The 15,341-nt window shown below is 38.8% G+C and overlaps 1 protein-coding gene across 1 annotated transcript in view; it reads right to left on the bottom strand.

Annotated features, from left to right (window-relative positions):
• Positions 1-278: 278 nt before the first annotated feature.
• Positions 279-15,341, bottom strand: part of ZBTB10 (zinc finger and BTB domain containing 10) — a 25,749-nt gene continuing 10,686 nt past the window's right edge. Inside the window, exons 3-5 of the mRNA XM_015855867.2 lie at positions 5,721-5,894; positions 3,500-3,675; positions 279-3,043 (exon numbers count right to left, since the gene is read on the bottom strand). Coding sequence (XP_015711353.1) covers positions 2,738-3,043; positions 3,500-3,675; positions 5,721-5,894 — 656 coding nt within the window. The 3' untranslated portion in view covers positions 279-2,737. The remainder of the gene's footprint in view (positions 3,044-3,499; positions 3,676-5,720; positions 5,895-15,341) is intronic.

The following is a 15,341-nucleotide window of genomic DNA, read 5'->3' as shown; positions in this document are numbered from 1 at the left end:
CCTCCAGCACAAGAAGACCGGATCGCCATTAATCATCTCACAGCACCTGCTGAAGGGTTAGCACGGCATCGCGGTGGCCATCCCTCTCCCTCCAGCCCTACCAACAGCAATTACACGCAACATCCGAGGACACTTCATCACCACCAGGAAACAGCGATTGTCACAACGCAACAGAACATTAAGGCCAGCGGATAATAATAACCAAATCATTATAAGTAACGCTGATCTCTATTAAATCCTGCTTTTCCAAATGTAACCAGAATAAAGCACAACAATTCTGTAGTGTACCAAGTGTATATTTCAATTTACTGTATGCAGTCTAACAACAAATTTGGTCATAATTTACCAGATATACATAAATGATTTAAGTAGTAAAAGAAGATTCAGTTCCGAGAGAATCAGTTCATACCTCCAGGAAGAAATGAACAAAAAAAATAAACCAACAGAAAAAGGAAGATACATTAAGAATGTAGAGCCAGGTCCAGTTTCTAAGCATTACGTGAGCAGTATTCTAATAAAGCGGATTTAGGTGAATCTCAGATATATATATATATAGATATATATATTTATATATATAGACAGATCTACCAATTGTAAACTATGGTTTTAAAGGGGATAAATGGGATGGAAAAATCTTTATGCTATACTTACATATTCACAAAGCAGAACATTACTTTAACGTTTAAAATACTTTTTCATTCGTATCATCTTTGCCCAACTAATTTCTACTTTGGACCCCACCAGAATTACACATTACTCGTCTCAGTATAGAACAACGAGAATAAAGATGCATTCTTCAGTGTAAAAAAGAAAAAGAAAAGGCACCCACCCACCCCGCCCCAAGAAAACTAAATCGTGTCAGGCTTACAATAATGTGGAAACTACCAATGAAACAAATGGATGACTTTAAAAAAAAGGTATTTTAATTCCCATGTAATTGTAGTTCAAATTTCTCTCAGCTTCAGTCAGCAAAAGCAACGTCTTAACATCGTGTTGCTGTTCTACTGATGGGAAGGACAACAGTAAAGCTCATCTCTTTAAATACATCCCAACTTGGATCAGATGGAGCACCATTAAGATTCTGCCCATCAAAGCACAGTTCAAGGTTACCCACACAACTAGCATAATTTAGTTACTGGATAAAAAATAGGAAAAAAATATATACTTCTTTTAAAATTAAACAAAGCTGAAGAACATGGTGACCTCGATTGGTTTGGATACAGTACTGTCACACTGGCCTAGCTATGTGTTATGACAAATGCTCTGTGTATTTACTCGCTGTGACAGGACAGCACATCAGCTGTGCTGTTCTGATGATTGCCTGAACTCGTTTGTCTTCGGCCAGACAACACACGAGAGTTGAAGATGTAATAATGCCCTCCCCTCCCTACGAAAGAGGCCTGAAAAATCATTGGTACAATATTACGAGCTTAAGAAGTAAAAAGAAAATCCACGTTGCTACAAAAAATTCAAGTTTAAATGCCTTATAGAAAAGTGGAAATAAAGAGCAGAGGGAGCACATCGTCCTGAAAAGTACGCAACTCAGCGAGCGCTGTTCTGCTTTGGACTTTGTTCTCTTTTCTTTTCTTAAGAAAAAGAAAATCCAGCAAATTAAGTCAAAATGTAACTGCTTCGTATTAAACGCTACCAATATCCCGTTACATACAAAAGGATAAAAAATAGTTTGTGTTCATTTTAAATGACGAACGATGGGCACAACAGCCTAGTGTCCAATTGATATCACATCGACTAGCCAAAAAGCGGACAAGAAATTATATATCAAAAAGTTTGTTTAATATGACACTTTCTCCATTCCTTGGACTTTTATTTTGTAGGACTGAGGTATACAGCAGGGAAGTCAAAAATGTGAAGGAGGGGAGCCTTAGAGGGGAGAAAGAAGCTTCATTACAGACACTTTAATACGACTGTCTCTTTTGACTGAGTGGCAGAAGAGCAGCCCATGCTCTGATCAGTCTATTACTTTAATAACCGGCCATTTCTCCTGCGACGTTACTCTGCAACTGTTAAGTCAATAGCAACTTCCTGGAAAACACCAAACCATGAAGAAATAGACTCAATTAATGCCATTATTAACTTCTCCAGTGCTTATCATCACCTGTACCACCTGCTGGCTTACAGCCACAACTTTTAAGACCAAATTTCAATCAATTCTTGGCATTCTCCATAATGCATATTTAAGTAATTGGCTTTCACCTATCAGCGTATGGGAGAGGTAACGTTTGTATGGCAAAGACATGTTTGTGGAAGCAAGCCCACCAGCCCAAATTAGCGTTACTGGTTCACTACAAGTATGAGTGGATCTGGGGAAGCTGTCTCTGTACTTCCATACCAAGCTGCAATCTCCTTCATTCATGTCGACAGACACATGAATGTGTAACGTAAGTACAGTTACTATATCTGAATAGGACCCAAGTAGCTATATCCTATAAATAATAAAAAATACATTTTTCTTTTGATAACTGACTGTAGATGTGAGGACTCTGTATAATTCAACCAAACGGTTGTATGCTGTACAGTCCTGTGCAAATATCATAAAAAAATTAATAATCCTTTTTTTTTTTTTTTTTTTTTTGCTATAAGGCTTTGACCCTACATTTTTCACAGCAACTTAACTACCATCCAGCCTGTACCATATTTCACAAGCCTTCAGTCCAAAACTCAAACAGTCAATCCATATAGTGTCCATCTGCAGCACCCTGAAGTCAATATGCTTTCGTCAGTCATCTAAAGGCATACAAACTTCGCCAGATTCATCCCATCGAGACTGGTCGTTCTGTTCTTCTACGTCATCACCAAGCTCTTCGTCACCTTCTCCCACTTCATTTTCTTCATATTCTTCATCCCTAGGGAAATCTGTGTCCTGCACCTGGTCTGCTCCCTCCTGCCCTCCAGGCTGAGATTTATCTGCACAGTCTACACAAACTCCATAGCGTCGAGATCCGTGTCTTATTCCAACACTGGCTGCTAGCATGAAGATCTTCTTACACACCATACATTTATACTTTTTATCCTTTTTATGCACCTATGGAGAAGAAAAATTGACAGCTGAGAATAAGCACATCGTACTAGAATACTATTAACAATAATTACTAATAAAAATACCCATTTTGCATCATATCATCTCAATACTGTTCAGAGAAAGAGTTCTAGAGATCCATTTCCACTTGAGCCATTCTCACAATCAACCACCATGAGGAGGAGAACGTTTAAAACATGTTGTAAAATAAAGACTGTTTCTATATCTTACTTTTTACTTTTAAGATAACAGCTTTGGAAATACCATCATCTTCTCAATATGAAATTACCTTGAAGTTTTCTCTCAGCATTTTTGATACTGCATTTTCCCCACAAGTAATAAGAAGCAGCTATTAAACAGATATATATCTTCATCCAATTTATTTACACTACGACAAATGTAAATGAAGACTCCTCTTGTACACATGCATTGCACACACACAAACGCACTGATGCTACCTACCAAGGAATGTCTCTTGACGTGCTCTCTTCGAGTAAACAGCTTCCCACAGATGTCACAGCTGAAAGACCTCACGCCTGTGTGAATGAGCAAGTGTCTCTTTAGTGTTCTTCTGTATTTGGCTACATAATTACAGTGGGGACACTTCAGCTTGTTCATGATTAAAGCAGAGGAATCGCCTACAAGAAAAGAAGGCATCAGTAGAAAAGATGATGAAACAAAAGGTTTTTTTCAGTCTGTTCTTCCTGGTGAAAAAAGAAAACAATAAAACACAAGCAAATGCCAAAACAATAAAGCACCCACATGAGTTTTCATCAGCAATATCAGGACAATGCCTGCTGCTGGAAACCACAAATACTGGGGGGTCCTGCATGTATGATCTTGCTAGAAAAAAAGCACTTAGTTGTAAGCAAGAAATATTAAGTACAGGAGCACAGATCAACTATTTGAAAACAATTATTATTTCATGAGTCAGAGCGAGTAAGTGACCAGCTGATCACTTTGCTCAGGATTCTGTGGCATTTAGACAGTTAAAACCTTCTCCCAGTACTTCTGTTTTAGCGCTACATGGGAGAACCACCTACCTGAAGATACGAATCACTACCAAAATTTAAACAAGGTGTAACCGAGTAAAAAATGAATGGTGACACTGACTAAAGGAGGACAGCACGAGATAACGTGATTCTGAAATAGCTAAAAGTGAGAAGGGATTAGTTCAGATCTTAGCTATTCTGCCATCCAAACCTAATTTCGTCTAAGCATAGAAGAAAAAAGGGAGCAGAAAAGACTTCTGGAAGTAGCAATATCCCTGTTCTTTCTTATGAAGAGAGTTATTTATATTGCTTGGACTAGGGACAACACAGTTTGCTCAAGGGTTATCTGCAAAACCAAGGTTTACTACAGCTGCTTTTTGCTATGTGAAGCAGAAGAGCTTAGGATTCTGTGACAGCTGTGAAGGAGGCTGTGCAGCAACTTGAGAAAAGGATATAGACTGAACTTACTGTGAGATAAGAATTTATGGATACAATCGTAACCATATACAAAGGGAGCATCCAAAAAGCTCTAAAGCTGCATGATTATGTGTGAGAGTTTCTAAAGTTGACAGGAAGAAAAGACTAGTCAGTTACAGGCATGTCTCTATATAAGATGCCAACTTCACAGTGAAAAAGCTTCAAAACTCATCATGACGTCCAAGTTAAATTTTGCTGGTATTCAAAAATGTGCCTTGGTGTATTCACACAAGTTGCACATCACCATGTCGTGTAATGAGTTACATGGAAAGAACAGTTTGTGAGTTGTAGGGTTTTTAACTGCAGCCTTACATACATCAGCAGGGGTCTGGACAGATGGACATTGGGGTTGTAAGACGAACCTAATAGCAGGCAGATCTCAAAAGTTTTAACCTCTTGCTCACTAGTGAATTTCACCTCCTGATGCCTCCGCTGCTTCCCATGTAAAACCAAAATTGCTTGAAGCAAACCATAAACCACATACACAAGCAATATCTCAAAGTGTTACAGGGAAGAAGCAGGCATCACTATTGCCTGGTCTTATGAGTTCTTAAGGTCCTCTTCTCACTATGATGCATTTTAGGAATCCAGCAATAACAGATTTAGGTGTGGTGTTTTTGGGATACATTCCAACTGGATTCAGACAAAATAATTACAGATAATTGCTCACTTGAATAGGTGAAGGCACAGAAGTGTGAAAGAGTAGGTTATACAACATCAGTCTGACTGGAATGGGCTTTAGTTACAGCTGCACTGAGTTCAAAGCATTTACCATGATTAAATCTTTATTAATGTATAGAAAATACAGAGATGTACTTTTTTATAAACAGATAAGAAGTTGCTTAAGCATTCAAAGTCTATTTATCTGCAGTTAGTATCTGCAGTTAGCTGGCTAAGGAGGGTTAAAAATCCCAACAAAACAAACCAACAACAAACCATCAGACCACTTCATATCTGTATCTACATATTCAGGCACAATACAAGAGTTAACTCATTCTGTTTTCACTCTTCCATGTATCTGTGATCATTTTAGTCCCTCTGGAGAAGCAGATTTATTGACTTTAGCCAAAAAGGTAAAAGGGAAAGGGGGAAGAATACGTGAACACATAATCTAATAAATCTCTATGGAAGATAATCAAATATTACCAGCGGTGGCACACAGGTTAAAGAACAGAACAAAAGAAAGCAACCTGCTGTGCATCAGATATACTTGCCATTTTCCCAAGCATCTTTTGGCCAAGATTCTGGCAGCAATCCATACTTGAAGTCACTTGGAGTACCCGGCAGCAGTCCATACTTGAAGTCACTTGAAGTACCCGGCAGTAGTCCATATTTGAAGTCACTTGATGTCCCCGGCATCAGTCCATACTTGAAGTCACTCGAAGTCCCTATTACAGACACAGCACTACTTCAGCTTTCCTGCTTATAATCAGCCAGTTTGCATCTAAAACTATTTATCTTTCTTGAACCATGACAAAAAAGTTTAAAACGTTAAAACTCTTTCCACAGTCTTTGATATTAAGATGAATAAAGCTGCATTCCTGATTTAAATGAAATGAGGTCTTTGAATGGCATCATTTCTTCTCCCCATCTTGAGAAACACTCAAAGCCTCTTTAATACCACAGGAATGTTTATGGTAAGGATATTTATTCACTCGCTATCATCATGACAGCACTAACAAGTTTTCCAGTGGTTTCTCCTCGGAGCTGCTATGTTCAGTGACTTCATCTGCTCTACCACAAGCTATTGCTTGGTACAAACACACTCATTTTCTACCAGAAGTGTGATCTTCTCTATTGCTTTAAACTACCTCAGTGGTCCATAAAATGTTTTACATACCTTTATTTTTATAAAGTATCCCTACAGCTATATCTAAGCCCTTCTTTGAATAATCATCCCCATTACTTTATAACCACATCAATTCAAGAGATCACAATTATTAGCAATAAGTCAGCTTGAAATACTAGCTTGTGTCTTTACATCTGGTCTTTAGACAAGCTGTACATGAAGCCTGGATGATTTCTGTAGCCTTTCTCCCCCCCATAAAAGAACAGAATTAGTCAGAAGCAAACAACACCATAAAAAGAAAAAAGATATTTACTTAGTTTTGACTTGTTTTAATTCTACACTTTTGTAATAAGCAATATCTGTATGACTGAATACAGATTGCATATCAGAGAGAACCATAAATAGTTCACCCAAAATTGCAGTAGGCATTTGACAATCGTGTTTGTAGGTCAAAGACTCTTCTGGCGAGAGAGCAAATCAATCTTACCCCCAATCCCCAAGACAGGAGTTTGCTGGAAAACATGAACTCATAAATCCATTAGTTTCCTCACAGGCACATAGTTGTTAAATAAACAAACTGCAATGGAAACTGGCACATTTCCTTTTATTTGTCTGGATGGTGCTGAGATCCTCACCACACTGGATTCCCAAACGTCACTGCTGTCAAAAACCTTGAGAGGACTTTGCACAGCAAATACATCTATTTTTTTTACTCTCAAGCCTGAGACAGTAGGTTTTAATAGTCCATAGACTTCTTCACTTGTCCCTACGCTGCTCGTTCCAAGGATTTTTCCAGGAAGGGAAATGCTCTCGGAGGGTAAACTACATTTTCATACAGCTCGTGGTAAAAGCAACATACCAAAACACTCCTGACTTCCAGTTTTACTGGAAAAGAAATACAGATCATATATCTTCACAGTATTAGGCACAGACATTAGTCATATTTAAGGCTCTAGCAGTATTACAGTTGGCAGCAGCAATTGCAGCTGCAACATGAGAAGATAACAGTTCAAAAGGAAATAAATTAACAAATAGGAAATCTAGAATTTTACCAGATCTTGCACACAATGGCAAACGATAAGCAAAGCGACTGCCAAACTACAGAGTAATCAGAAAGCTATTCCGTCTATCTAAGCTTGTCACAAGCTGAGCTTGACTGGACAAAGGAAGAGAAAAATGAGTATTTTAATTAACCCACCCAACTATTTTGGTATAGAAAGAAATGAGGGGAGATATGGGGGAAGGAAGGCTCCATCTCCCTCCGCTTGAAAGCAACACAGTGAGAAGAACATTTTAATAAAACTCTTTTAAACTACAGACTCCAGTCGTTCTTATGTCCAAAAGAGGCAAGAACTCCTTATGCTAATTTGAAGCTATATACTCCTGCCATGCCAGCTCAACAGCTCAAGCAATAGAACAGATACCCTATGGACATGCCAACTCAACATTCCTTCGAGGTGAGCAGTAAACCTTCCTTCAGTAACGTGCAAGCAGTGAAGGAGCAGTGTTGTACATCTCTAGGCAACAGCAAAGATGACCTCAGGGCCCAGAGCCTCCAAATTAAAGCAGGCTTCGGGAGCTAACAGAGAAAAACAAAACTGTACTTTAAAACATTAGACTTCTTATTTATAAGCCGTCTCTCCCCACCCCAATAGAAATGCCCTGTCTCTTGTTGAACAACAGAAGATCTTTAGTTGAAGTACTTTAATCACTTTCCTCTCCCTTGTAAGAGGATTATCTGTAAAATCAACAGACTGAGGACTGGACTTCTCATAGGTGTAATAAATATGCTGCGTATTGGCATATTACTTTCCTTCCTTCAAAATAAGCATACACCAAAGACTGCCAATAAGTGAAGACTGACCAAGCCAAGCGCATTTATAACACTGCTGCTTGGAGAGTTCTTGGAGAACTAAGAGAACACACACTGACTGTCATGAGGATCATTTATGCCCACAGCTGATACTGAAGTTTGAACAAACTTAAGAGCTCAAATCCCTGGGTAGGTCTAGATCTTAGTCTAAGACTCGGCAGAGAGCCAGAGAGACTTAAGAGCTATAGTCTAGTGCAGATAAAAAGCTACTAAATCTGTCTGCCTCCAATGAGAAGAGAAGACCTGCTGCGACATGAAAGAACACCGGTATAGATACCACAAGAGATAAGAGCTTGCTGCAGACATTTCAGTGTCTGCGGAATAAATGCCTAAATAAATCCTAATTAAACCCAATACTTACTCCTTCTCGTAACAATTTGTTGACTTAAAAAGCCTACTTTCTAGATAGAACATACACCTCATGTGTTCAAAGCAACACAGAGGCACTTTGAATGTCCAATGGTTCCCACACAGGAAAGACACATAGAGTGTGAATGGGAAATGCAATGATTCCTTAAGGTGGACGCAGAGCCTACAGTACGACAAGCTCCATACTGTTGCTAAGATAGGCGCAAGATGCTAGAAGACCCAACAGCTCAAATCAGTCTCTCCCACTGCCCCCACCCAGGCTACAGCACCTCTCAGACCTGCCTAGAAAGCTGTAGCTATAGTCACTGCCTAACTTGTTCTTGTCAAGGTAACACAGCCCAACTGGTTTTGACAGGAGACTGAGGGCAACAGCATAAAACATGGTGCTGGCAGATCAGGCAGAGAGGGAGGGGGGCACAGGAGAACACAGACAGTAAGGAGGAAAACAAAAAAAGGCAAATAATGAGAAGCAATAATTCTCAGTACATTCAGACCAGTTCATCTGTCTACAGCCTTATCTTAATCTAAGGATGCTTTTCAACAGCATTGTTCATTCCTAAAACAGGTGGAAGCTAATAATTCAGATGTCAAATAGCCTCCAACGCCCACCCATACTTAGACTACGCTTGGAGAAGAGGCTTCTACTAGCAATGTTATGTTTGAAAGAGAAACAAAACCAAAACCAACAAGCCACAAACCAAAATAACAATAAAGCAACACAAAGTGATTAACTATCAGCATTAAAACTCTCAAGATGTCAGTCTGAGAAGAGATTAGGACAGTTCCAAATACAATTAAGTGGTTGCGTAGGTTTTTACACAACAGAAAAACTTCCGAAAGCCTTTTACACTCTAAAACTGCTCCTTCTCAGATGAAAGGATAAATGAGATTCAGACACTGAATTGCAGTCTTAAAGGCAAGAGGTGAGGGAGTATCATCAGAAAGAAAACACGTGAGCAGAAACATCCTTAATTTGACAGCTTTGCTTTTTCTGCACCCAAAAATCGGCTGAACTTCTGGGAAGGAAAAGAGACATCAGGTGGGAGAAGATTAAATAGATCAATGAGAAGATCAATGATAGAAGCCTTTGAACAGGTCATTACAGAAACGGATATGGAGGTAAAGTGCATAGAAGGACGCAAAACTTCACAGGAGATCCAGCTGACTATAATAAATAACTTCTGTTTTCTTTATACCTACAGCCACTAAAAGCAGTGCCAAAAGAGGAGGAAAAGGAAACATGGTTTTTCCCTGCAACTCTTCTGACATGTTGCTTATTCAGACCAATTCAAAAAAGACAGAAAGTAGATCAGATAAGCGATTAGGCCACAGCTTTCAAGGATTGTAAGGAGAGCACTGGTAATCTACTGATACAATCTGGCTTGCTATTAGAGCTGGATTTGTTGCTTATGTTAAGTAACATGTGACAGAAAAAAACAGCACTGCCAAGAGCTACATACTGGCAAGGTGAAGAGAAGAAAATACATTATACTGTTCATTCCCAGAGTATTACTCACTTCTTTAACCTTGCTTCTGAAAAGAGGTCAGAGCAGATTACTTCTGAACTGCCTCTTGCAACAGAATCCTCCGACAAACTTGTGATATTTTGCCAATTCAAATACCAATCCCAATTGCTCAGAATTTTTCCCTATTTTGCATTCATGAATATTGGTTTACAGCTCTACCTACAGAAGCAGAACCACTAAATAACTCTGCCAGATAACCTCCAATTGCTATTCACTATCACTGCTTATAAGGCTAGCTTGCCGATCTCTCCATAAAGGCGACAACAGTGAAACGTGAGCTAGTAAGGACTGTCCCGATCCACATCATTTATTTGTGGAGGAGCTACTGATCTCAGGGAACAAGGAAGAACTTAGATCACAAGGAATCTCTGAAGGTCACCTAGATCAACCCAGCTCAAAGCAAGGCTAACTTCAAAGCTGGATTATATCTCGCTTTGAGCCTTGCCAAGTGTTAAATGTCTACAAGGATGGAGTACACAATCTGCTCCAGCAAAACTGCTTTCACAGTCCGGTCTGTGGACAGGCAGAATTTCCCTTGCTGCGACAGATGTTTTTCAGAGGTGTGCAGCAGAAGGGCAAGTATCTGGATTCATATTCTATAAATCCACTTAAGATGCTGACAGACTGCAGGTATACACCCCTCCAGCTTCCCTATGCTAAATAAATTCAGTATCACAGACTCTCCTCAACATTTCTCCAGTTCCCTATTTCCTTAAGTACCCACCCACTGGACACTCGCCTGCTTAATGATACCTTTCCCATCCTAGGCTGCCCTGCACAGGGCACAGCATTTAAATGTGGTCTTGCAAGCCCTGAATTCAGGGAAATTACCTCTTCCCCCAGCACACTGGCTACGTTCTTGCTAATTCTGACAGTCTAAGGTTAGCCTTCACTACTGCTATGACGCATGGCTGACTCGCATTCAACTTGCTGCTCCCAAAGGGCCCTTGGTTCTTTTCCTCAGTTACTACACAGCTGTACTGATGCAGAGTCGTAGAAGAAAAGGCATCCAGTAAAAAAGGAAACTTTATGCCAACTTCAGCCCTAGTACAAGGGTTCTCCACAAAGTAAAGCTGCTCTTTCTGCACTGGTATCGAGAGTTGCTATTGCTACCATTTCATCTGCTACATGTTGTTCTTAGGCCCTTCAAGGAATAATTAAATTAAATCAAGAAAATCATCACAAAAATAATAATCATACATGTCTCTGTTGGTATTTATTCTTACATAAAGACACAAGCACAGATACCACTGCTGTGTAGATTGTTTAGGTCAGAACAATGTTATATCCTAAGTTGTTTTAAGAAAATATTCAATAATACTTCAATTTAGCTTCTCTAGCAGCAGGCAGTCTTAGAAGCAGCAGCATCCTTGACCAAAATGGGTACCTCAGGATCATCCATTCTAGTCAGACACTGCCAAACCCTGACCAGGAATACTGAAGCATTTTGTCCTTTCGTAGAGCTTTGAAGAAAAGGAAGGTACAAGACTAAGATACAGATCTGTAAAAACACGGATTTGTGCAAAACAAACAAGAAGCACACACGAAAATCTTCCCAAACAAATCACATAACCTTGCCATACTATGAGTAGAATACTACTGTATAAAGTTTCCATAATGCAAACACATTTCTGGCTGTGTATATTTACTGATGCCTGCCAGAAATCGGCACAAGGAAGAAATGTGCCCATCTCAATTTCTTCAACCCCATGAAATTACTCTGAGACCTGTACAATACGACTTCAGAATCCTCACAGTGCACAGAGGATGAATGGTTGTACAGCAAGAACTCAACAGGAGAAACTGAAAATACAGTGAAAGGAAACATTCCCTAGTCAAACTTAACAACAATTGAAATCTACAGCCCATTATACCATACCTACAAATGCTGAGGTTGACCAAACCTTTCCCTCAAACAAAACAGAAATAAAAGCAAAAGAACAACCAGTCAAACCCTGAGGCCTGTCAACCCCAAGAAACTGAAGAGGAATTGACTCACTTATACTTCTATAAACCCTTACGAGACAAAGTCACTTTAGTGTAAAACCTCTCATAGGGAGTTACAGTAGTTTAATTGAATTGAACAGGTCTGACAATGCAGAAAATCTGGAAGTTAAGCAAGAATCTTATGGCTGTTTTTGTGTCAGTGAAGACAGTTATTATTAGAAATCCTTTACCAGACTTTTGGCTTCATACATGTAATCTATTAAGGAATCTGTATTCTAAACATGCTCCTTTAAAGTCAGCAGCAATCCAAGAGGATCTTAGACTTTTGTATCAAAATCACTTTCACTGCTCGACATGTTATAAAATTAATCAGATTTGACTTCCTGAGATATGTTTTTTGAGGCACAGGAGGGAATACATCTGAAAGAATTGCACAGCTAACTTCTGCAGCCAGAGCTGCATATCCCAAATGAATCTGGAAGAAATGCAGCCTCTGCTTTTCTTTATGGAGTTGCTGCCACAATCCTTATCATTTCTTAAATAGTCGAGGTAATGGAAAGATTAAGTCAGCAATTCAGATTGATGATTTCTTATAATTCAAATATTGCCTGTGATTTGATTGCATCCCTTAAAGTCATAAGGACAACTGTCCTTATGTCCATTCCACCAGAACATGGGAATCCACCTGTATTCCAGACCGTCCCTAAGAGAGGCAAATTTACTGGATTGGCCAGATTCCTGATCGTTGGACTCTCTCTGGATGTCTTTCAAAATCCATGGGGCCTTTATTTCCTTATTAGATAGGAAATGGAGCAAATAGAGAGGTTAAACATTCATTAAGCAATTTTAATTGTCCAATCAGGGTATATTACCACAAAAGAAGATTGGAGAAAAATATTCCTGATGCTGTATTAGTTTTCTTCATATGCCACAGTTCAGGCAAGCACATCAGTCTTGATTTCTTCAAGTACAAAGTTAATTAATTCTATAGTAAAACTTGTTTATCAAGTTATGACTTGAAGGAGCAACATATGACAAAAACTGTGACTAGCACATTTTTATAAGCAGCTTTAGACACTACTTGTAACGTTATGAAAAGTAGTTGTTTTCCAGCCAACTGAATTCAAATCCTTCTCTAGGAACTCCTACAAAGTTACCCAGAAAAACCTTTTTCCACAAAAGGCTGTTTTCATCTTGTTTTGTTACCCCCTCCTCGGATGCCATCAAACTAATATATAACCTAACATTATGTAGCCTGAAAATCATGCAAAGAATTGATCTGGTGTTAGCTACACAACACCAACCAAATACCCCATTAATATGTTCTAAAGATTCAACACTGTCAGCTCTGGAAATCGTAAGGAGTAATTGACAGTTTTGTTCTGAAGTCTACAAACAGAATATGTATTCCAAATCACAAACTCAAATGAAAAAACTAGTCAGAAGTGGTGTGAATTCACAGAATCTACAGACAGACACTAAAAATATTAATTAGAATCACTGAGATTTCATCAACTGGAAACTGACTAAAAGATACAAACTGAATGCACTGTTATTTCCAACTCGGTAAATGGTTAATTGCAGGATGCACCCTGGTTGTTAAAAACAACAGCAAAGGCGTTTTTAACAGATTATTAACTAGAAAGAAAAATAGCAAAGTAGATTGTACAATTCAGTGAGAAGGAACTCAGCTACTTTATTTCCCATAGTTAAACCTGGGGAACATTTGAAAGCATCAGTAAAAGTAGATAAATGAAGCAAAAATGTCATATTGATTTCTAAACTCATCTTTATGAAGCTTTTTTGAAGCCCAAAGTGCTACTGCTTACAGGAAAGGTGTCAAATATAAACCCACTGGTAATGCAGAGGAAGGAGAACTGATGTACCCTCATAGCTATCTGCAAGAAAACTCACATTCACATTTGCTTCACCAGGATACGAGGAAACAGCATCACTGAGAAAACTTCTAGTACAATTTATCTAACACTTACCTAGTAGTACTCAATCAAAAACTCCATTTAGAATCTTATTTAATTCAATGGCTTTCAGCTATTTTTTTTTTTTTTTCCTTCTCCCTCTCCACGCACTGGATTCCATTTTAAGCTTTCATGAGAGCAGCAGTCCTTAAACTGGTTTCCCTTCCACCATGCCACCACCTATGGTACTTTTTCTCACCCCACAGAAAAGCCAAACAACCTAAAACCATCATCAAGGACACAGCAACCCACTTTGCATGTAATCAGACATCTAATAACCACAGCTGGTGTTAGTTATCCCCATCAGCACACCGCAAAGTGTAACAGTAGAAGCTCACTCTCTCTCTTTCAGCAACCAAAGAGACAGCAAGCGTATTACTTAGCTTGCATCACAGGAATCTACTATTCATTCTTTTTCTTCTAAACTCACTGTCTTATATGTGTTCCAAAAAACATTTTCTCATGAATTTTTAACAGCCTATTCATTTTTCTATCTTCACAAAAAACTTAATCCACAACTGAAAAGTTATCATGTAACCTGCAAGTTATTCTACAACCCATTCTTGTCATTCTTCCAATTCCCCACTCTTTCTTCTCTCTCTCTCCTGTCTCTCGCACCTTTTCTTGGATCTGAAGGAAAGAATTACAGAGTGTTTTATAGAACAAATGCACATGTCATCCATGGAATCTACTTTTACTTAACCTGCACACAGTAAAGGAGAAAACACCAGCTACTGAAGCATAACTAAGACTAAAGTAAGTGATATCATACTCTACCTCCACCATCTCTCACAGAAGAATTTTGTAGAGGGTTTTAGTACAAAGATATTAAACATAGCTTCCAAAGTGGTTCTAGTACTGACAGGAACATGTAATTATTTACCTAAGACCTCTCATGTTGCAGTCAAAGTACCAAGGAGATCATTAGTTGACAATACTTACAGAATAAATTCATTCTCTACGATCATAAAGCTTTCCATGATTTTGGACTGACACCACAGCATAAATTCAATGCATTTAATGCAGTTCTTTTCATCAAGATGTAGAATGAAATATATTTTACAAGTTAACTCTGCAGTACAACAAACGACTGGAAACCTCAGCTTCAGCATCTGGATGAGGGGCTGTGAGATATGGTTTAGGGGCTTGTGATAGCAATGGTAATGGGAGGATGGTTGGACTATATGATCTTGTAGGTCCTTTCCAACCTTATGTTTCTATGATTCTATTTCTGTCCAAACAACTGAACAAGTTTAATACTTGTTCAATCATCGCTGAACTGCCCCACCACCCATTACGCTTCCATGAGACAGCTCTAGTACACCTATATCAAGTCTGCAGAATGCAAACAAGCA

The sequence above is a fragment of the Coturnix japonica genome, chromosome 2 (genome assembly GCF_001577835.2).
Source record: "Coturnix japonica isolate 7356 chromosome 2, Coturnix japonica 2.1, whole genome shotgun sequence".
Taxonomy (NCBI): domain Eukaryota; kingdom Metazoa; phylum Chordata; class Aves; order Galliformes; family Phasianidae; genus Coturnix; species Coturnix japonica.
Note: the sequence above shows the minus strand (reverse complement) of the source record. Positions and strands in the feature narration are given on the sequence as shown.